The 24,896-nt window shown below is 40.8% G+C and overlaps 1 protein-coding gene across 1 annotated transcript in view; it reads right to left on the bottom strand.

The window, feature by feature from the left end:
• Positions 1-24,896, bottom strand: part of GLIS3 (GLIS family zinc finger 3) — a gene marked incomplete at both ends in the record, with an annotated part of 507,055 nt that overhangs the window by 7,862 nt on the left and 474,297 nt on the right. Inside the window, one exon of the mRNA XM_079706423.1 lies at positions 20,906-21,081. Coding sequence (XP_079562549.1) covers positions 20,906-21,081 — 176 coding nt within the window. The remainder of the gene's footprint in view (positions 1-20,905; positions 21,082-24,896) is intronic.

Here is a 24,896-nt window from a genome sequence, read left to right as displayed (position 1 = left end):
GCAGACTCTGGGCCTAGCTCACTGTGTGTATGGGAGTGGCAACAGCATAGGTGGGTCTCCAATTTCCCTACCACTTGATGATGAAATACAGTTCAATACAGAGGCTCTACCTTACACTTACAGGTGGAGATGAATACCATCAGCGTGAACTTTGTCAAGGTGCTATGTCAGGAGCTGTGCCCCTAATGGGTTTGTTTATATATATAGCAGATGGCTTTGCAAAACAAAATTCTTGTTCTCCTTTATGGTGAGGCTGAGAACCACCACCAAACTCTGGGCACCAGGAAAAGAGTTGGATGGACAACATTCAGAATCAAGACTGACCCTTTCCTGCGGTAGGTTCTGCCCAGACCATCATGCCAACTTATAGATGCAGACAGCCCACTGTGAAGCCCATCACAGGCATCAGGAAGGGCCCCCAGAACTAATTCCTCAACCAGAGTGTGGCCTGATCAGGCTGGGCAGGACCCTTTGTGAAGCTCCTTGGAAACAATGCTGAGAGTAATTGCTTCCCAAGACCCCTCAATATCTTCAGACAAGAAAGCCCTTCAATTCCCATGTGATCGGAGAGTATCATTTTAGGCATCCAGGCCAAACACTGCTGTTTTCAGATACTGCCCAAATCTCAGGAGTCATCTGTCCCCTTGACCTTTCAGAAGAAACACTGGCTAAGCATGTGCTTGCCTTTGTGATTGTATTTTTATAAAATGGGGGTTCACAGTATCTACTTCGTAAGGTAACTGCAAAGATTAAAGAGGGTTAAGAGATGACCCATGTGAAGGGCTGAGCACGTGCCTGCACACAGCACTCTACAAATGTTTCTTTTCACTTTCCTTCCCTATTCTTCTAATGACACAAACGTTTCAACTTTTATGCCTTGATTTAGTCGACAACTGTATGCTAAGCACTTACTCAGGTGCTGGAGACACAGTGGTGCATAAAACATACTCCATGCCTTCTTGGAGTTTATGATTCAGTGAGAAAGGAAGATAAACATACAAATGAGAAATCAAGTAATACAATTTAATATTATATGTGACAATAAAAAGGAAATTTTCTTTAAGGAATATATAGAGATGCAACTCTTTTTCTCTAGACTGCATTCAAGATAGGAAGAGGAAAGAGCTCAAATAAGAAAGAAGTTTGGGCACTCCCAAAACTTTTAAAAAAGAGTAGTGATTATGATCCCTTTTGTTTGGCCCTGTCTGGTGAGGGTGGATATAATTAGGAGGTCATCCCATAGCTCTGCTGAGGACCAGCCCTGGCAGAGTGGGGTTTTTTTTTTTGCCAGTGGTACTGATCAATTTGTGCCTGGGCAGGAGAATAAGCAGATGTCAGTGACAGAGGCAGAGCTGGCAGTGCTCAGCTTTTTGGTGGTACAGCTGTTTGCTAGCCAAGTGGAAGCAGGGATGTATGTTTATAAGCTTTACAACTCTAATCATTTTTCCACAGAGACTATAATTTTGTGGGTTACTTTAGGAAGTGTAGAGTTTTGGGCCTCAGTCATGATTGCTGCATGTGCAGGGGCATGGATAAGCCTAAGTGATGAACGAGAGGGCTCAAATCAGAGAGTTCCAGGGATAGGGACACAGAAAGAAGATGCATGGCCTACTCCCTTTCGTTACCCTTATTTCTTCTTCTCCAACACTCTTATGGCTCTTTGTGTGTTCCCTTGTACTCTCTGGGGACCCTTGCACTCTCCCCTTTAAATACCTTCTGCAATCTATGATACAAGCCAATGAGCAGAAAAGAGAAAAAAATAGGTAAGTCTCTGGTAAAGCTGTTAAAGGCTCTAAGAATATGATCTCTGGCATCACATCTTCTCAGCATGATTTAATGCCCTCCAACTTTACTCAGAGAAAGGCCCAGGGAATCATACACTTATTACTCACATGGTACCTTTTTAAAAAACTTTAAAAAACTCCTTCTTAGGCAGCCTCTGATATACCTGTCTTATAAGTAGGTGATTCAAACAAATGTTCTCATTTTATAGACAAAGAGATGGAAGTTGAATCATATGCCTTTAAACCAATACTATGTTCATATGTTATTGTGCAAATAAGAGAAAAGTGGAAAATTCATACAATCATTTTAATATTTACAAACATCCAGCTATCTGCAATTATTCATGGATCTAGCCTTTATCTTAAAACAAATGGGGAGCAGAGCTAAAACAGTCATCATATACTTTTCTACTAAGTCCAGAGTTTTCTCATTTGCAGTCCCTTTGCTTTGGCATTTTTATAGACATTTTGATTAGTGTTACACCAACCCCTCAGAGAATTCTTTCAGAAGGAAGGAGAGGAGCTAATATTTATTTGCTCTGAGATAGGCATTATCTTAGCTGTTTTAAATAGAAAATCTTCATTTTTACAACTTTTAAAAAAACTGAAATATAGTTGATTTATGATTTTGTGTTAATTTTAGGTGTACAGCAAAATGATTCAGATATATATATATTTTTTCATATTATTTTCCATTATAGGTTATTACAAGATATTGAATATAGTTCCCTGTGCTATACAGTAAATCCTTGTTGTTTATCTATTTTATGTATAGCAGTTTGTATCTGGTAATCCCATATTCCTAATTTACCTGCCCCCCACCTTTCCCTTTGGTAACCATAAGTATGTTTTCTATGTCTCTGAGTCTGTTTTTGTTTTGTATATAGATTCATTTGTATTATTTTTTAGATTCCACATATAAGTGATATCATATAATATGTCTTTCTCTGTCTGACTTACTTTACTAAGTATAATATTCCCTAGGTTCATCCATGTTGCTGCAAATGGCAATATTTCATTCTTTTTAAGTTACATCAACTTTTGAGTTAATTAATATCGTCCCCAGTTTATAGACAAGGAAACAAAAAAGTTCAAATAACTTACCTAAATCCTCATAGCTACCAAGTTTCAGAACTAGGACTCAAACTCTGGTCTGTTTGGTAACAGTTCATAGAGACTATTAGGGCTTAAGCTCACAGACAAATCATTTTAAACAAAATCTTGCCATTTTTGTTGAGGTCCCTCACTGCCAGATTATAGGCAAAGTTACTCAGACTGGATCAACATTTCATAAAGTACAAACATTTTCATTAGGGAGAAAAGCATTGAATTAATTAACAAAATTGATGAAATTACCTAAACACTGAAAAATTCGAAAAACCCTGAAGAGTAGAAACAGAGACATTTCAGAAATTTCTCTTGGCCAATTTTCTGATTTAGTCACTATTTTATTTCTATCCATTGCATGAACTACCTGGATCTGGGTTCAAAGCCTGGATAACCCATTAACCAACTGTGTGTCTTTGCATAAATTATTTTCCTTCTTGAGCCTCATTTTCTTTTAAAATAATATCCATTTTATAGGGTTGTGGAAAACATTATACATGAGAGCATTTATAAAAGCATCTAGTGCATTCCCCAGCATGTAGTAGGCCCTCAGTAAATAGTAGCAATTATTACTACCATGAAATAAGCTTAGCAGTATTTGTAGATTCTGTATAATGCACATGCAATTCTTAAGCAATTTATCTCTCATAACCCACCACCCTTAGGTATAAAATGATGCTGATCTTGGAAGTGAAGCCTCCACAGTTTGGTTGCCATTTTTCCCCTTAGCTCCTGGTCTTGGCCAACAACCTCAGCCAGGTCTTCATGTAGTCAGAACTCTACTAAGCTTCCTCCCTGGAAGTGATGGAGAAACCGACTCTTCATTTTAATATGGAGTCTATAAATGGGGAAGCTACAGGAACAGCTCACAGACTGTGTTAGCAAGACAGATTTTTCTTCGGGCTGAGAACTAAACCAGCTTGCAAAGCACTCGAGCTATTTAAGACTGACATTTAAGCAACTACTGTACTAGGAAAAAGGAAAATAATGGAAATAATAACCCTGAACATTCCATTTGGAACATTCCTTTTGAAGGAACCAGGTTACAGTGGTTGGAAAGCTGACCAGCGGAGCAACCTTCTGGTCCCCTAGCCCCTAGTCAGATGGGTTGCAGCGTGAGGGCTTCAAGTTAGACAAGTCCACCTGGTTCCAAGAAGTGGGGCCATTTTCATCTACAGCTTCTACCACTAGCCTGCAGGCCACAGAGAGATGCATTCTGCACACTCTGGGCGCTCTCCTCTGCTCATGCACCTCACAGAACCTCACCTGCTCTGCAGCAAGCTGCTAACAGCATTTATTACTGTGAGCCACACTCGCTCTCCAAGTTGTATACCTGGGGTAGGGGAAGAGGAAGATGGTCTGCTACCGATGTCTGCAAAGTTTCAAATAAGGGGATGAGAGTGGGCAGAGCATTTTGCTGAAAAGGGCAAAAAGGAAATGGGAGAAAGCAGAGTGAGAAGGAAGGCATGTATAAAACCCTTTTGGGTTTTATATCGATTTTCATTAAAATATCTTCAACCCAACCAAAACCCTAATGCGTGGTGGCCTATGGCTTCCAAATTCTCAGAATGATAAGCTGCCGAAGTAAACTAATTGCAATGTGTCTCAGTAATTGCCGTATGTGGGTATGTACAGTTGCAGTAAAATGGTTCAGTGAATCCTGATAATGACAATGCACGTATGGCAGTTATATAAAACAGAGATGCTCAAAACCAGAAGACCCAAAGATTCTTAAGATGGATGTTAAAGCCAGCTTTGCCATTTACTGGCTGTGTGGCCTTGAGGAAACCATAGCCCCTCTGAGCGTATGAGTCCCTATTGACAAAAGGGGGAAAATAATAATATTGTGGCAGCATGATCCTCATGGTAGGGAGGGAGAGAAGCACAGGGAACAAACAGAAAGAGATTCAGTGCCCAGTTGCCCATGATTTGCCTCCTGTACTCCGTCACCCGCCTATGACTCAAAAATCCTGGATACATATAAAGCCCAGAATGAAGGGTGGAGGAGTTGGACATTCTGAGTCTGATGGGTGTGTTAAGTAAATACTTTGGCCATGGGTCAAGGTTGAAAGGAATGAGTTGGGAATTTCTCTATGAGAGGGAGTTACGCTGTTGCTGGTGTATATAACCCTCCTAGGTGGCTACAAGGATCAAATGAAATAAAAAGTGTGAAAATATTTTGCATACAGTAAAACACACTGAAAATTCCATCCCCTACTGCCTCATTATAAGCCTGGTGTTACTTATCATCCTACATTCTCTGAGTACAAATGTAAATTTGCCCTCGGTTGTGTCAAGCTCTGTTGCATAAAGTTCACAAGCAACCCTCCGACTCAGGAGTACTTGAGCCAAAAACAGAACAAGGAAATCACGGCAAAGAATGAAGATTTAATTCTATCTGTCCTTGTCCTTCCAAGAAAGCTTTGCTGTCAGAAAGGTCTGGCAGAGAAGAGGATTCCAGATAGAGACTAAAAGGGACATTAACACGAAATGCTGCAGCCTCCTCTGAGAGCCATCCTGGCCCTCTACAGCTTTTAGGCTGTGCTGCATTTACAGGACTTCCCCGGAAGGTAAAGGGAGAAGGAAGCTGGAAAGTATTCCCTCAGTCACTGGCCAATTGCTTCCTTTGCATCACCTCTGATTGGGGAAGCACGGTGAGGTGGCACTAAGTCCTACACTTAGGGTCTAGGCCTGTGGTTGTTAAAGTGGGGGCCACAGCATCAGCTCCACCTGGGCTCTACGGCAGACACAGTGAATCAGAACTTCTGGGTGAAGGGCCTGGGAGTGTTCATGTTAACAAGGTGTTTCTTACACTAAAGGTTTAGAAGCCCTAAGAACATTTTTACATGATTTTCAATCTTTGGCAAGTTTTCCAAATGGAATACCAATAGGAAAAAACAGAACAGCTCTGAGTTCATTTGAAATGGAGGAGGAGAGCTCTTTGTCTGGGCATCTCTTCCCCCTGGGCTCACCCCCAGCCCTTTTCTGCTGGACTCTGGGGGTTCTTGGGGATAAAGCAATGATGACTGTCCCAAAGTGACTTTAGATTACAGATATAGATCAGGATGATCTCCCTCCCCACCCCAGTACCATTCTCTTCTTGGGCAAGGTGCAATCACGGGACCTCAGTTGAGTGACTCAGAAGTTCTGGGCTTACTGTTGGTCCCACACTGATCTTGTGGCCTAGACTTCTGCTGTCTAGCTGTAACCAAACTCCCACGTTATATCCGCTCCACTAACTAGGTGATTTCTTATTTCCCTGAATCCAAGTCTATGACTATACAACTTTCCAGCATTCTAATCTCTCTAAGAGTGGGCATCAGCTCACACTTGCACCGATGGCTTCATTGTTTCTCCTGCTGAACCTCTGCCTCACAGCTAAGTCCTTGTTACATACTGTTAAGCTTCCCCCAAATCTGCTGTCTAGAATATTATAGTGAGATGAAATCTGGGCTTGAAGTAAAAGAAATCTATATAGGTGGGTTTAAGAAAGCAGAGTGGACTCTGCATTTGTAAAACCTGATGTATGTCATTGGATCCCAAATTCCTGTCACTCCTTTCCATCTGGCTACCAGGAAACTTGCCTTTTCATCTTGTCAAACCATGGGGACACTGACTACTAATGTGGATAACTCAATTTATGATCTACCATCCTCTGCTCCACCCCTCCAGCTAGACAGCCTTCTTCCCACTGCCACCTGGGGGTCACACTCTGATGAGTGTGTCTAGTCTACAGGGTCTTTCCTTTCCTGCTTACTCTCATCCCACTGCACACCAAACTCTCGATTTTAAAGTATGTATTAGGCATCTCAAATGTGCCATATACTACAGGGATTAAATAGATGACATGATTCCTTGCCTACATATGGACCATGAAGAATACTGTCTCATGGTTGAGTTCAAAGGTTTTGCTTGCCAAGAACCATTCCTTACATATAAGCTCAGGACAGGGAGGGACTTCTATTTTCTCTATTGATGTAGCTTTAGCACCTCCAAGCAGGACCTGGCACATAATAGGAGCTGAATATTTGAGAATGAATAAATGGATGAGTGAGTGATACTTACATATAGAGCCTTTGGTGAAGATACTGATGGTAAGAGGAACCAAAACTGAGCTCAAAGATTTTGATCTATGAACTTTGTACATAATAGCCTATCAGGAGTTTCAGAAAACTAAAGTGACTTCCCTTTCTAACACTGAAATTTTCTTTTAATGGAGGAAGAAACAAAGACAATGGAAATACAATTGGCCCTGTCAAGATGACCTGGAGAGTTTTGCTGCTCCAAGCCACCATTTTCTGCTGGATGCCAGGAGGCCACTGAACCTGAAGAGGAACAAGAGTGGGCAGGAGAATTAAGTGGCCCAACTCATCCACAGAACACTTTGTACTCTTTTAGGAAACCATCCCAAGGTCAAGGAGTTTCTGAGTTTCTAATCTGAGTTTCATTTCTAAATAGGAGCAGAAATATATTCCTACTCTCTTCATAAAGTTATAAAGAGGATCCAGGTATTCATCCAACAAATATTTTATCGAGCAGTTTCTTTATAGCTACCAGTCACTGATAATGATCTTGTACCTAAGAGTAATTTATAAAACATATATTGCAATATAAATGTATGTACTATCACTGACCTCAATGGTATTGATAAAAACACTACATCAGCCCAGATCCACAGACACAAACAACCTTGGGGTAAATATTTGGCTAATTCAGATCCCCTAAATCATTCTGCCATTCTGATGACAGAATTTAAGAATCTGAAGTAATAAAGGCTTTGCTCTGGGATGTGTGATATGAGATTGGGTTTGCGGAGGAATGTAGGAGAGGAGTGGCTGGTCGTTACACTTAAGTGATCTAGAAAAATGCCTGAATGTTTTTACTTCATCAGACTTGCATCTTTAAGGTCAAGTTCTCAAAGCCCTTACAAAAGAACGAAATAGAGAGTTTAGCCAGAGCAGTCTGGTTAGAAAGCAAAAATTTCTGTAATGAGAAAGAGCACTCACAATTGTAAGTAAATCAGCTAGGAATTCTAAGGGAACTAGGACTGTTTTGCAACCTGGTCTGAGCCCAGATGACCTGAATGGGCACAGATCAAGCCAATTCTAGTGTTTTATTGTTGTTGTTCTGTTTTGTTAACACAGTGGCCTTGCTACCAGTAACAAGATGTTTCTGATGTGTGTGTGGGTTTTCCCTTTAAGGAAACTCCATCCAAAGCTATTCACATTTTTTCTTCTAAACGATGAGTTGCTTATCATATTTACAAGGAAAACTGAAACTAAAAATACAAGAATTACAAGACACGGATTGCCATTAGTATGTTCAGATCTGAAGAGTTCAAATGCGCAGACCCTAAAATAAGACAATATTTAAACTTGATTTTAAGATCTCTATTCATTAGAGGCTAAACTTCATGAGTTTCAGATATAAGACAAAACATTTGCTGCTGGAAAAAATGTCATTGCTTCCCCCAAAGAATGAAAAAGCACTAAATCTGTAATAATGTTCATTAAACACTTTTCTATAGTTTTTTTTTTTTTTTTTTTTTTTTTTTTTGTGGTAGGCAGGCCTCTCACCGTTGTGGTCTCTCCCGTTGCGGAGCACAGGCTCTGGACGCACAGGCTCAGCAGCCATGGCTCACAGGCCCAGCCGCTCCGTGGCATGTGGGATGCTCCCGGACCAGGGCACGAACCCATGTCCCCTGCATCGGCAGGTGGACTCTCAACCACTGCGCCACCAGGGAAGCCCCTCTATAGTTTTTAAGTTAACTGACAGAGAAGTCACAGTAGTCAATGAAACAGAAATTTTCGTGGATCTTTTCCTTCTCTGCAATAAATTTTTGAGTTCCAATTAAGAAAACGAACTGTCATGCTGCCAATGACACAACCTGACTGGCAGGTGAAAGAGCAAGCGAACTACTTAATAAATAGTATAGATACCCAAGTAGTAGCTCCTGTTACTTAATTCCTATTATAACTAAACTACATTTAGAGGTCAATAAAAATATTAAAAGATGCTCAGTCACATTACTGACCAAAGGAAAAATCAAAACAACTTTGCTATACAAATTGGCAAGTATTAAAATGATTGACAGGGGGCTGGTGGTAGTGGTGGTGGGATGAACTGGGAGACTGGGATTGACATGTATACACTAATATGTATAAAACGGATAAGTAATAAGAACCTGCTGTATAAAAATAAACAAAATTCAAAACAGTTAAAAAACAAACAAAAATAATAATAAATGACTGACAATACCTAGGGTGGGGAAATGAGCACTCTAATCACTGTTGGTGAGAGTCTAAATTGGTATGGACTTTGTGAAGGAATATATGGCAGTATCTATCCAGCTTTAAAATGTGCATACCCATTCATCCAGCAATTTCTCTTTCAGAAATATTTCCTAAAGAAAGAATGCAAAGAAATATATATGTGTGTGAGAGTACTGTGTAAACACACAATATACATAAGGAGATTTAATATAGTATTGTTAATAAAAGCAAAAAGTGGAAAAAACCATAAATGTCTTTCAACAGCGGAATGATTAAAAAATGACAAGTTCCCATAAGTATTATACTGTACAATTAAAAAGGAGTTGATTTACATACATTGACCTAGAAAGCAAAAGCATATATTTTGTAAGTTAAAAAAAAGTGGGACTTCCCTGATGGCACAGTGATTAAGAATCTGCCTGCCCACGCTGGGGACATGGGTTTGATCCCTGGTCCGGGAAGATCCCACATGCCATGGAGCAACTAAGCCCGTGCGCCACAACTACTGAGTCTGTGCTCTAGAGCCCGTGAGCCACAACTACTGAGCCTGGGTACCACAATTACTGAAGCCCAAGCACCTAGAGCCCGTGCTCCGCAATGAAAGAAACCACGACAATGAGAAGCCTGCGCACTGCAACAAAGTGTAGCCCCTGCTTGCCACAGCTAGAGAAAGCCTGCGTGTAGCAACGAAGACACAATGCAGCCAAAAATAAATAAGTTAATTAATTTTAAAAAAAAGTAAGTCATAAAATAAAATGCAGAATGTGAGGCCACTTTATAACAGGGCACATGTTATGTACATATACATGCATATATTTCATTTTCAGAAGCATTTTTAAAAACCTAAAAGGAATACTCACCAATCTTAATAACCATTACCTTTGAGCAGTGGAATTAAGGTGAACATAGGCTGGGAAGCAACTTAAACTCTTTATAAGGTTAAGTACCCTAAGTACTTTAAAAAAAATGAACAGGTAAAAATTTTTTTTCTAATTTAAAAAGTCAATAAGAATTTAAAAACTGCATTTAAGGAATGTGCTAAGAATCCAGTAAACCTGGTTTGATGATTTAGTAATCAGGCTTCCAAACAGTTTCTCCCAGCAGGCGTGTGCTTGAGCAAACATGGCACATGAGAGCATGGGCGTGTGCATGCGCATGGGCACACACACACAGAGACACACAGACGCACCAATACACATACACACCTGTGGGGTAACACCACTGGGGGCAATCAGAGTGTGAGCTATCCCTTCCCTACAGGGACCGTCACGGCTCTTAATCCAGTGGTGAAGAGCATAGACTGTTGTCAGATGGTCCTGGGTGTAGTTTCCAGCTCTACCATTTCAAGATTAAGAAATCATGGGCAAGGTACTTAATGTTTTAGCGATTCAGACTCCTCAGCTGTAAAATGGGAATAAACAATGCCTTCTTTATAGGGTTGTTATGAGGACTAATAAGAAAGGACACTGTAAACATGCACCATACTGCCTGACACAGGGGGAAAAAAAGGCAAACATTTTCAGCAATCAGTATGCAAAATACACAAGACAAGTGGTTGGTGGGAAATCACTTTGTCTCATGAATCATAGTAACTGTATTGCCAGCAGAATTTTAGCCCTGTAAGGAACCTCATCTTTAATGGTTCCACATTTGACCTTCACACAAAAATAATTCCCAAGCTAACTAAAAACTCTTACAGTACTGTAGCTACAGGCATCATCATGAAGGAGAATGAGTGTGGGCTTTGGGGTCAGACTGTGTTTATAAAACCAGCTCTGATATTCACTAGGTATGTGACTTGGGGCAAGGTGCTTAAACTTTCAGTCTCACCTGGGAGGCTAGTGTATATTAATATTTTTATTAATGTTATTGTGAGGATTAAACAATACAAGTGGAAGTATCCAGCACACCCAGTATCTGGTACACAGTAGAAAAATGACAACAATAATAATAGCTCTAATTAACTGAGCATATACTGCAGACCAGGCATACTCTTACACCAGCTCTGAAAGAGAAGTATCTTTCAGATACTTTTACTCAGATACTTTTACCCTATTATACTCAGAATTTAAAAAACAAAACAAAGAATCAAAACAAAATGAAAATAGACTCACTGATATAGAGAATGGGTGGTTTGCAGAGGGGAGGGTAGTCAGTGAAACAGGTGAAGCAGACTAAGAGGTACAAATCTCCAGTTATATAAAAAGCCCCAGGGACGTAATATACAGCATAAAGAATATGGTCAATAATATTGTAATAACTTTGTATGGGGACAGATGGTTACTAAACTTGTGGTGATTATTTCATAATGCATGTAAATGTCAAATTTCAGTACACCTGAAACTAATGTAATATTGTACACCAACTGTATTTCAATAAAAATAAAATAGTCAGGAAACTTAGATTCAGGACATTGCATGACTTGCTCATAAGATTCCTATTCAGATCTGCCTGACTCCAAAGTCTTTTTCTGCAGACTTTTCTACAGCTTTTTCTACAGCTCACTGTTTCTCTTCCTTTATCACCTTGGGCAAGTCACAACTTCCTCTTCTGGAAATCTCCTCTTCTGAGATACTGTGACCAATTTGGGGGTATGTAAGCTAGTGGCTGGGAATGCTTTGAAAACTGAAAAGTGCTTTCAAAAACAAGGGACGTGCACCTATGGGCCCTGGGAATGCCTCAAAATACCTCTTCCACAGGGCTGCCACTGCTCAGAATTTCACTACTTGACATTCAGTACCAGATGTGCAAATACTCATGAGAAGGAGTATTGCATTAAATTTACCTTAATGTATAAGTGAATCATTAAATCATCCTATTTCCTCTAGGGAGAGGTCCCAGGCAGTTGGTAAGCACTGGATATCTAAAGAGACGAACAGAAAAATAAGAGGAAGTGCCCAGAGAAAAGACGGGCCTTGAAAACTTGATTCCAAGTCACAATTTTGCCAACGGCTGGCTCCACCAACCAGTTTAAGAAACCATGGGCAAAATCCCTCTCTTCCTCCTCCCCTTTTTATTAATTCATATTTATTCAATAAACTTTTATTAAGTATTACCATGTACCAAACATTGTGAGGAGATACAATTCCTGTCCTAAGGAAACTTAGAATTTAGTGATGATTACTTGATTTAGATCTAGTCCTCTAATATCCTTACTGATATATGGGTTTAATCTGTGAGTGTGTGTGCTTGTGTGTGCAGATGCTTAATCATATATGTAGATTATTCACAGTTCAATTTTCCATAATCAATCAAACAGCTCTTCTGATTAAGATGACCATCTTACACGCCTGTCATAAAACCCAACATGTTGAAATTCTGACTGCACTCATATACACAATTAAATTTAACTTTTGTTTTATAGAATTAGCACTGTCAGAATTTATCAAGTACTAGCAATGTAAAATTGCTCTTGGGATAATTTTGTAGTAATTAAGTATATAAGAGTAATTAAGAATTTCCCTGGATCTAATCATCAATCCCCAGTACTATATAAGCATTAATAACATCAAGGCTGATACCAAAAATTATTCCTGATTATGACCACTGATGATAATATCAGCTGATAACATCAGAATAACGTGAAGTACACTCATTGGCTCAATCTCCTTGTGAATATGTCACAACTTTCTCAGTGAAGACTATTACACTGTTGATTTATCAATCTTATTTGTCTTCCCGAGATTTCAAGGCAAAGTTGTGACACATGCTTAAGTTCTAAGCAATACAATTTCTAGACTTACTGCTTTATTATTTCACAACCTCACATATGCAGATGTGACTAAATTTCCTGTGGGAGGGAAGTATGTTTATTGTCTCTACAATTTGCCTTTAAAAAAAATAAGCTTTAAACATTTAACACTATAAACTCCCAGAAATGAGATCAGTCATGGCTGTAACCCATAGGGCTCTTCTGGAAAGTACCATTGCATAATCACTGTTAAGTAAACAGCCAACACAGAGGAAGAAGTTAAGCTTGTACCTGCCACTCCATTTCATTTAAGTATCAGTGCTCTGAGGTTTCTTGAAAGATGGTTTGGTTGTTTGGTAGGACAAGCCATTTACAACGTGTTTTGTTCTTGGAGGCCTGTTGGTGTCTGGAAACCTTTTGTTGTCCGCACTGAGGTGGGAAAATGCCACTATTGTCTGGGAGCTCACTGGCCTGCTTCTTCGGGGCCTGCAGGCACACTTAAATCATGAGAAAGACAGCTTATGAACCACAGGAGCCAGGACCAGCAGAGAAGGCTCTGCTTTTCCCCCCGCTGCTGCCTTGATATCAAACAGCTCAGGCTGGGGAGACAGCTTCATGGTGAGTTCCTAATGAAATCTAATGACTGGATCTTGGATGATGGAAATCTTTGTGTTGGCAGCTGGCAACTCCAGAGGGGTGAAAATGGGAGCAAGCAGTGGAAAGTATAGAAACCTAAGAGAATAGGGAAGAGGGGCAGAAAATGGGGCAGAACCCTCAGAAAGAGGTCTCTAGGCTCTATCACTGATTTCCCAGAGGCAATCAATGTGAATGAATCCATGAGATAGTTTCATTTTACAGATTAGAAGACGGTTCCAGATCTTTGGCACACCCTGTAGTCTGTCTATCCAATAAACATTATTAACAGAACCTCAGTTTTGTCGAGCATGGCAATGAACTAAAATACCTGTCTTCCCAGACTCCCTTGCATGTGAGGGTGGCCATGGGACTAAGTTTGGGGTACACCTGTCCTTCACTCTTCTCCCTCACTTTTGCCTGAAACTGAGACAAGAAATGAATGGAGAACAACAGCATCCATATTGTGACCAGAAGGATGGAAGCCACTGTTAAAGATGGCAAAGCAGAAAGCTGGAGGAGACTGGTGCACCATTGGCTCCATGGGGCTGCTTCTCCTCCATGCACTGTTTACTTTTACATGTCTTGTCACATGAGAAGAGTACACTAGGCATGCTGCTATAACATGATAAACAAATCCTGAGAAGCCCTTTGCTCTGTACAAATGTGTATTACAAATAACAGGCCCTCTGGGAAAACCAGGAGTGGGACAGACCACTCAAAATCTATGAAACCTACTCATTGCAGGAGTAACAAAATAATCAAGAGAGCATTTGGGCAGCCGGTTCAATGTGGCTGGAGGCTCTTTGGTGCTTATTAAAAATGGACAAAAATGTTGACTGGAAATGATGGCTTGCAGGAACTGAGACAGCAGGTGATAGAACCAGCACTTAGGAAGAATTGTGATCTGCCATCAGCTGAGGGCTGGGCAGGTCAGGTGTGCACCTTTCTGGGGATGCAGCCCCTGGGATCATGCTCATTTCAAATTTTATAGAAAGAGAGCAGAAAGGGATTCTGCTTATGCAGCAGATAGGCTGAGGGCTTCTTCATTTTCTCCTTCTCTTGCCATCTCAGCTCCTCTTGCCTAGGAAAGATTGTGTGTGAACAACCAGAGTTCCACATTATTTTGACATCATTCCCCTATCTACCACTTCTATCTGAGTGAACTGGACTGTTTATTTAAGTCACTGCTGTTTGGGTGTTCTATGCAGACAGTCCAATATAATCCCAAGACTTAGGATGTAATGTTCCTACCTCGCCCATTCCATTCTCTACACAGTGCCCTGGCTGACTTTCCTAAATACCACGCTGGCCTCTTCACTCGGCAGCATTACACTCAGTGTGGCCACAGATCCTGTTATGAGCTGGTCTTGCAGGTTCCTCAGCCTTATCTCCCTCTACTCCACAACTGAAGCTGTATATCCCAGCCGTATACCAACTGTCTTTGGCTCATCTCCCTAGGCACACACCATGCTGTCATTTGTGTTCTTGCCTGTGTGCTTTGCTTCCCCCTGCCTGGACTGCCTCTCGTCACTTGGCTTACCCAGTGATCTATTTACCATCAAAACTCTATTCAGTGAAAGTGTGGAGTCCTAACCACTGGACATGCAATGGACTATTACCCAGCCATTAAAAAGAATGAAAAAATGCGATTTGCAGCAACATGGATGGAACTAGAGATTGTCATACTGAGTGAAGTAAGTCAGACAGAGAAAGAGAAATATCGTATGATATCACTTATATGTGGAATCTAAAAAGAAATGATACACATGAACTTATGTACAAACCAGAAACAGACTCCCAGACTTAGAGAACAAACTTACGGTTACCAGGGGGGAAGGGTGGGGAGGAGGGATAGACTGGGAGTTTGGGACTGACATGTACACACATGTATTTAAAATGGATAACCAACAAGGACCTACTGTATAGCACAGGGGACTCTGCTCAATGTTATGTGGCAGCCTGGATGGGAGGGGAGCTTGGGGGAGAGTGGATACATGTGTATGTATGGCTGGGTTGCTTTGCTGTGCACCTGAAACTATCACAACATTATTAATCGGCTATATTCCAGTATTAAACAAAGCAAAACAAAACTCTATTCACGAAGAAACTCTATTCACCTCTAGGACCCCTTCTCTGACACCTTCTTCTGAATAAACTGGGAGCCTCTGATACATTCTGTTATTGCATGTATCACATTGCATTGATTAAATGACATTCATGTTTGCCTGACAAAAGTGGGTGACCAATAAACACTTGCTGAATTGAACTTGGCCTCTCCTTGATGGGTCCAGAAGCAGGAAGGTTGTGAAAATACTGTTCTAGGAAATCCCACAGCATTCTAACAGCTTGGAGTGAATAGAGCATTTAAAAAGAGTTGATACAAATATCAACTCTCAGGCAACTAATCCAGGCAAAATTCTGAGGCTTGCCCGGGCAAGAGAATGGTCCTAAAGAGAAAGAAAAGACTGAAGAACAAGCTTACATGATTGGAAAGAGTTGTCCTTATGTTTACATCTTAAATAAAAGACTAAAATGTACTAGGAAGTTGCCTTGGAGATGCCACTCAGAGACCTGTAAATGCTACCAGTATTCAAACATTAAAAGAAATGACACCTTATCCACCCTTACTAACGAAGGCAGTATGAATGGATGAAGTGGATGCAGAATCAACAAAACTAAGCTCTGGTCCTGGGTCATCCACTAGGTTAAGGGAACTTGAAAAAGCAGTGCTATTAATCTTTTCAAAGTGTGCCTTTTACAAAATATCTCGTAATAAATATATACATAGAGCACACAACATCTAAGCTCTTATCAATTAGTACACCATGAGCAAAACTCAATGGACCTCATTTTCTTCTTTATCTATAAGACTAAAGCCACTCTGAGTACTAACCTTTCATGGCTCTATGTAATGCAACAGCATCTACATACAAACGTATATTCCATGGATAGATATAAACACATATTTATTTTGATGTACCTTTGACTTAAAAATAGGCAGATTAAGAATGTGGCTTGGAAATGTGGACTTCTTGTTAAAGACGCCTGTTTACTTTGCCAAGGCAGCAATGCCTAGACATTTAATATTCTTCTATGTCTCAGTTCCCATCTCTAAAAATACAGTGATGACATTTTTCTCTGACCTCTACCTGCAGTAGGGAGCACAGAGAGGATGGGGGTGACAACGCTCATTAAAGCCATGAACTTCTTGAAAGAAAGAACAAATATTCACTGTAGCTATCATGTTAGGAATCCCGACACTGCTTGGGGCTTTAAAAATCTACTTTTTTTTTTTTTTTTTCGGTATGCGGGCCTCTCCTGTTGAGGAGCACAGGCTCCGGACGTGCAGGCTCAGCGGCCATGGCTCACGGGCCCAGCCGCTCCGCGGCATATGAGATCCTCCCGGACCAGGGCATGAACCCGTGTCCCCTGCATCGGCAGGCGGACTCTCAACCACTGCGCCACCAGGGAAGCCCCTAAAAATCTACTTTTAATGGGGGTGAAGTTCCTAGTTACCAAGATGCTATATAACACCATCGAGCAAACTAGTGCAACCAAAGCTGAAAGGCACGGCCAATAACAGCAACTCATTTAGAGGGTATCTGCTCCCCTCACTCCCAGCACTGTATCGCCTGCTTGAAAAACATTAGATCAATTTGGGCCCTTATCCTAAGGAGTAGTTGATGAGAAGTGCTCATGCCCAGAAAGTTTCACAAAAACATTTTCAGAAAAAATGTTTGAGGAGGAAGTAAGTCTGCGTCTGGATCCCTACTCCCTAAATTCTAGCAGTTGCCCAGGGGCTAATGCATGAACACTCTTTGCAAGCTCTTCACTGCAGCCACTTGCCCATTGTCCTGGGAGAAAGTCATGATTTCCAATTTGCATAACTAATCTTGATCTCTTCCAGAAAGGCTTGTTGTATGTATCTAATTTAGACCTGCTACTGTCACTGGCAAAGTCCACTGGGGTCCCCGGGAAACATAAGACACAACCTAGGTGATAAGATAACCTCTGCTTTTGTGTTTACTTTCACTTGCGTATAGCGGGCCTTGCACTTAATATGTCGGATTTGAGTTCCCAGTGCCGAACTGCTGCTCCAGACACTTCAGCTTGGCATGCATTGTGCAGAAGCACAGAGCACGACACTGCAATTGAAGATGAGGATGGCACGCTATTTGCAGAAATGCTGCACGGGACCCGCAGGAACTCCTCCCACTCCTCTGCAGGAGAGAACCCTATAAAGCAGCCCAGCCTCCAGCCTTTCTGGGAGAGCCTGTGCTCTAGAGCAGGAGCCAGAGCCTCTCCATTCTTTGATCAAAGCATAAAGCTTTCCTTTGCTTCTGAAACGAACTCGGTCTCGTTCTACTGGCTCCAACAACACTGGGCAGAAGGCCATATGTTGGGGAACAACTAGGGAGGATCGGTAACACTATTAGCAGTTTCTCACTGGCCATGGGAATTTTTAACAATTAAAGTGAAATTTAAAAATAAAACCACAATTTCAAGTTTCAGCTAAACCTGAGAAAATTCATTGTTCAACTAAAAATGAGAAATATGGCAGAAGAGTCTTTTGCTGAGAGGCAGGGCAAAATGATCAGGTAAATCCCATTATCTGTACCCTCTTGTTTCATTATTCATTTGGTGAATGAGAAAGTGTCAATCACTTATTCAGTAAATACTTATTAAATGCCTACTTTGCACCAAGTATTATGCTTGCCCTAAGACTACAAATATTATTCCTATTCTCAAATAGTCTAATAAAGAAAAGGGAGTAGAAGGAAGAACATTAATTAGTTAAGCTCCTGCACAGTACCAGGTGCTCTGCTTGTTGAATTCTCGTAACAACTGATGAGAGAAGGTAGGTAAGACTCCCCTCATTTAATGAAAGTGAACTGAGGCTCAATAATTTGTCCAGGGCTTCCCTGGTGGCGCAGTGGTTGCGAGTCCGCCTGCCGATGCAGGGGACGCGGGTTCGTGCCCCGGTCTGGGAAGATCCCACATGCCGCGGAGTGGCTGGGCCCGTGAGCCATGGCCGCTGAGCCTGCGCGTCCGGAGCCTGTGCTCCGCAACGGGAGAGGCCACAGCAGTGAGAAGCCCGCGTACCGGAAAAAAAAAAAAAAAAAAAAAATTTGTCCAGAGTCACACAGTTGAGTAGATTGGTATTTGCATTCAAATTGGTCTAATTCCAAAATCTCTTTTAGAATTTCTTTAGAAAGCAGAAAAAAGAAGAAAAGAAACCATCCATTATCCTACCATCATGATTAAAAAAAAAAACTGTCAACATTTTGGAGAATTTCCTTCCAATATTTTTTCATGCAAGTAGGTTAATTTTTGAAATTTTAAAATGTGTTTTTCACAGTTGTAATCAAAGTGTGTTATACTGCATTTCACTGGAATTATGACACCGTTGACTGTGAAATGCTCCATTGTTCTATACAGCACCAGAAAGAAAAATCACTGCCAGTTACATGATGCCACCGACTGGGATATGTTCAGGTTTCAGCAGTGTTAAAATATGAAGGTAAAAATTGTGTGTCTTAGAATCAGTGACCTATTCTGTATTCCACAAACCCCGAACTCATGTTGTTTGCCTCCTGCCTGTAGGTGAGGGTGGCTTCAGAGCACCTGAATCTCCCCCACATTAGAAGAGCTCCTTGTCAGGGTTGGGAGGCCCCCCTCAGAAGACAGAGTGCTCTGTTTGTCTTCCTCACACATTCATTGCTTTACGCATAGTAGGCACTCAAGGAATGTTTCTTGCTTGAGTAAACACATAATAAAGCTTGAGAAGAAATTTACTGACAGAAGAAGGTAAAAATTACCACAGGCCCAAGTTTTGTTGGGGAACGGGGGTTTGTGTGACTACTATCAGGGAGAGGGGAGAAGCAATGGATGGAACTTTGAGCCAGAGCCAGTGGCCCTGGGCTTTCCAAGATTCTTGCCTTCCAACAACCTGCCACTGTCTGCATTTTGTCTCCTCGTTGGCTGTCTAGACCCCTGCTTTGATGTTCTTATCCAAACCTAGCTCCATAGTACTGCTTGATTCTGCCATCTTGGGAAGTTATTCACACTTATCCACACAGCTTGAATACTGATTTAGATTTGTTTGGGGATACCACACCACCCATTAATTTCAAGTAATAACTCATAAAGAGCAAACTCAGGAATCAACATGAGACAGATGGAGAAGAATCATGCTTCTCAGGTGCTGAAACTCTCAGTTTAAATGTATGGCATCCCTTCTGCTTATACAGAAGGTGCGTCTGTCCCTAGGAAGTAAAAGGTATGTATACTTTGAGTCTATATGATTTGACAACTCAACTTTCTATGGATGTTCACTAAGATATCTGCCTGAGTCAGTAAAATTGGTTTAAGTAAAGAAAAGAAATTAAGCTAAACTTAGTTCTCCATGCATGTTCTAGGTTAAACACATTTTGAAAACCATCATGATTCCTCTTGCCTTCCTTCCCTCCTCTTCTTCCATGAACTCATCCAGTATCTATGTGTCTTTACAACACGTGAAGAACTATGCTAAGTTCTCTAAAAGAAAGAACAGTGGGTCAGAAAATTCTGACTTTAGAAAGAAGTTTACACATTACCAGTGAAGATAAGTTTTACCCACAGAGAAGTAAATTACAAGGGAGAGAGAGCATAAGTATCAATAATATCAGAAATACAGGTGATATGAAATCAAGTGTTTAAAGCCAGGAGAGATTACATCCAGCAAGGAGATCAGGAAAGGCTTCAGAGAGAAGTGCCATTTCATCTGGGCCTTGAAGGATGGGGGGATCTGGGCATATGGGAATGGGGGCAAAAACCTGTGAGAGGAGAGGCATGCACGGGCAAAAGGACTCCTGTTGTTTCCCTTTTACACTGTTTATTGTTTAGGAAGCAAGATGCTGTTGTTAGGGCCTAACCATGAGGTGTTAAAAGTGCTGGGTCGGGCTTCCCTGCTGGCGCAGTGGTTGAGAGTCAGCCTGCTGATGCAGGGGACACAGGTTCATGCCCCGGTCCGGGAGGATCCCACATGCCGCAGAGCGGCTGGGCCCGTGAGCCATGGCCGCTGAGCCTGCACGTCCGGAGCCTGTGCTCCATGACGAGAGAGGCCACGACAGTGAGAGGCCCGCGTACCACAAAAAAAAAAAAAAAAAAGTGCTGGGTCAATGAATGAATCATCACCTTGGGCTGACCACTTGGGGGTGTCCTAAGTTACACCATCTTAGGGTCAAAGCCAGGAAGATACTGCAAGATTTCATGCTGATTAAGTGTGAAATTTTAGAGGAAAGTTATTAAAGCCAAAGCCTGGTGGTGTATAGCAGGACATCTGAAATCCACAACAGGTAACTAAGACACTTGATTAAAAGCTACAGCACAACATCACTTTTCAAAACTCAAGGGACAGTCAGCTACTTGCTTACCATGGACATGGATTCCATTTGGTTGAAAAGAAGAGTTTGTTTCTGGCTGATAAGACTTCAGGTGTGATGCTGAGGGCTGCTGGGTATGGGGAGGCTGTGTTCTCTGCATTATTGAAGGAGGAGCTGGAACTCTCCGGGGGCTGATGTGGTGAGGAGATGGAGCAGAAGGTGCAAACCTGAGGAAACAATTATAAAAGGAAACATAAGAGATGTAAAATAGCAGGAGCAAAGACAAACTCTTCAAAGCCAAATTCTAATTCCCTCTTCTGGCTGTATAAGAGTGTGACAAAAAGCCCTTTAAAAAAAACTTAAGACTTTTCTTTCCCATTTTTAACCACTGACTTCTCAATTGAGATATTGAAGGAATAAAAGAGATCAACAAAGGGAAAAATCTAGTCACAGTCTGAGTTTGTCAAGCTTCTTAAAATGCATTTCAAATACTCTGGGTTTGGTGAAATTCAAAGCACATCTTTTGCCAGACCCCTTTTCTGCTAATTTTTAGACCCGTTTGCATTTTAAGGGAAATTTAATCTGTGTGTTTCTGATTCATTTACACTTAGCTCATAAACATTTTGTTCTGTAAGACATATTTGAGGTCCAAGAAGTGTTATAAGACTTTATTATAAGCCTCTCTAGTCCTATTCTCTTTAAACAATATATTTTCTTTTGCCAAGAATAAATTAACTTAAACCTCAAAGGTCAACTGTGGTTTGAAATCCAGAACCCAAAAAGATCTGTGTGGGTTCTGTGCTTGGCAAAGAACATTGCCCGGGGTGTAACAGGAACCTTACACACGATTTGGGACATCTTTTGCAGTCACAGGGGCCAATCATAATGAGATTATGGTAGTTTCTGAGGTGGGACATACAGGTGTTTAAATAAGGTGACATCATCAACTAACCCGAGATATAAAATGGATAACTATCCATTGATCTTCTAATTATACAGAAAAATGGCAGGATCTGACTCACTAGGTTTAAAAGGGCAGTTTATACTTTCTAACATTGAAGTTCCCTTGAAGTGTACTCGTGCAAACAGTATTAAAGTTGAGCAATGACCATAGATTATCAAAACGACATTCAATCTGCCAGTTCAGTAGGGGGCTGGTGCAAGTGTGGTGGAGAAAGGAGCAGGGACTCTGTCAGTGCAGTGAAAAGAAGCATCACAGGGCTTCCCTGGTGGCACAGTGGTTGAGAGTCCACCTGCCGTTGCAGGGGACATGGGTTCATGCCCCGGTCCGGGAGGATCCCACATGCCGCGGAGCGGCTGGGCCCGTGAGCCATGGCCGCTGAGCCTGCGCGTCCGGAGCCCGTGCTCTGCAACGGGAGAGGCCACAACAGTGAGAGGCCCACATACCGCAAAAGAAAAAAAAAAAAAAAAAAGAAGCATCACAATGATATGAGGAAAAACTATATTAGCAATGAAGAGTTTAGTTTCCCCGCAAAGGCTCAGGTGATTGAAAACCTTAAATAGGCTGTTTCTTACAGTGTATAGAAAGACAGGCTTTGTTTTATGCCAACATGTAGATGTCGTCATCTGTGTACACCACTTATTTCATAGAAACAGGTCACTTCATTTTTCTGGGCTTTTGGTGTAGGGCCATAGGTGATCAAAGGGAGGACGAACCAGTCAAGTTTATCAAGCAATTTTCAACATTTTGAACCAGTATTTAACCAGTATTTGAACCAGTATTTAACAAGGCAGAGCTTCTACATTTGTATTGCCACAGTAAGAAACCATGGGATGAAATCCCATTTGTTTTTGCATTCCCCTTGCTGAGGTCTGATGAGACTATGTAAGATGATGTAGGAACCAAGAAGGAAGGATTTGGACTGGTTAACTTACGGAGAAGACAAGTCAGAGGAGGCTTAAAGAAACTAGCTGGGTTAGGATGCCTGCTTAATCAAGAACTTAGATCTTCACTCAGCTGGAAGAGAAGAGTAACTGAGTGTCCTGTGCCTGGTAAATATATATTTTCCAAGCACATCATCTTAACTGGAATTAGCCTGAAAAGATGTGCTGAATGGCCTTGAGGAAAAACAGAGCAAATGAACGCTGGCACTGTCCTGAGAATATCTATTAAAACTTGTATGCCGGGATTCCCCCTATAGAGGCTATTTTCTTGGGGAACATGTCCTCAATGTGTCTTACAGGCTGATCTGGGCTTGTGGGAGAGGCAGGAGGAATTGTGAGACCACAGACTTTGGGGCTAGAAGGAGTCCACATCACCAACCAACACCAGAATTCTGTGAACGGAAGATCTCCAGGGAGGGAGGGAAAGGGGTGGATTTGAATTGGAAGGAAACCTATGCCATTGCTAAATAGCCATCTTTGGCATCTCAATTTTGTTTTTTGGGGACAAAGCAGCAAGATCCTTTGCCTTCTTAATTATATTTCTTTGTTTGGGAATAAAAGATATAACATGCTCTTGGTGTTTTTTCAGTCTTTTCTTCTGGTACTTCTGCCACCTGTCCTTTCTCTTAAGGATTGATGGAGCAGAGATGTGTAGATGGAGCAAGTTGCAGTATTTAGAAGTAGGACCTTAGTATCACCGGCTTGATGGAGGAGAATAATTTTGTTTCACAACTCCCTCCCCCACAGCACAGTAAGTCTGACTCATAAATGAAGGTTTGATTAACAAAGAGTAGAAAATGTGTATGGGGAAGGGGAAGGAGGCAAAGATTGTGAGCAATATAAAACCTTACATTTTTATAATTTGGGATGATGTGACTATAGGGTGAATTATGATTACTAGCTATAAAAAAGGGGTGTATTCAACCAACTAAAAGAAAAGAATTCATCTGAGCATTTTAGGTGTCATCTGGAATGTTAATTTCATACAACAGACCTCTATATCTATATTTAGATGATATATCTATATATAAATTATATATCTATGTATCTATCTATCTAGAGAGTATATAATTATATGCTAATTACAAATCATTCTTATCTATTTATTCACACAAGTTTCACACCCTGGCCATTCTCTCTTGGTTACCACATATTACTTAATGTAATAGCAATGTTGAGCAGAGAAAAAAAATGTGGAAGTACATACGCATCAAGATTTTAGCATCATCTATCTCAGAGACCTGGGGGGAATAAAATAATACTTACTGAGCCTTCAACTGACTCTACATTTTGCTTTTTGCTAATTCAGTCTGGATTTTTCACCATGTTATTCAAATAAATAAGATTATATGGTATAAATTAATATAATTTCAAAATACAGTACATCACTCCATATAAAGTATTAATAAAAATTTAAATATATACTATTCTAAATGAAATAAATGTACACTTAAAGTAGTCTTTGCTTTGGAAAGGAAAGAATTGGTACAAAAACTCTAACTTTTACATATATAAAGAAAAGATGGAAAGTAACAAGATGTGATCTTGATTGTGATCCAGACAATTTCTAGGAACAAGGAAATAAATAAGAATTTAGCACTAAAAAGCCCAGTGTAAGAAACGAGTGCATAAATGACTGACTTTCAAGTACAGCACATAGAATCAATTTTGTTACTGCCTAAAAACACTACATTGTATTTTATTGAAAGATCTCTCACAATCTATTAACTTTAATTTTTATAAACTTGCTTACTTGTTAACTAGCTCATAGAAATAGAAATAGCAAATTAGAATCAGGGATGAGAGGGCAGGAGAGGAGCAGAGAAAGAGAGAGCCCTACTGTTCAAGGCAAGGCCCTGGGAGCAACCAAAAGCAATCACTAAATCATAGCAAGAGAGATGCCAGGAATGTTATTTAAACAGCCAAAGGGACTCAAGAAACTTGAGTAGTCTGAGGCCATTTACTCCAGAAGCAAGCAAACAAACAAAAAACATGCATGCTTAAACAGAAACTTGCTAAGCAAAACACAAAATGTTATTGTTACTGAAGGTAGAGTAGAGGGGGCCTCAAAATCCCTTTTTCTTAGTGTCCTCACCTATTTTCCAACCTAGTCTTTTTAACACGCACACACGGTCAA

The sequence above is a fragment of the Hyperoodon ampullatus genome (genome assembly GCF_949752795.1).
Source record: "Hyperoodon ampullatus genome assembly, chromosome: 6".
In the NCBI taxonomy this organism is placed as follows: Eukaryota; Metazoa; Chordata; class Mammalia; order Artiodactyla; family Ziphiidae; genus Hyperoodon; species Hyperoodon ampullatus.
This window is presented reverse-complemented; position numbering and strand designations above follow the sequence as displayed.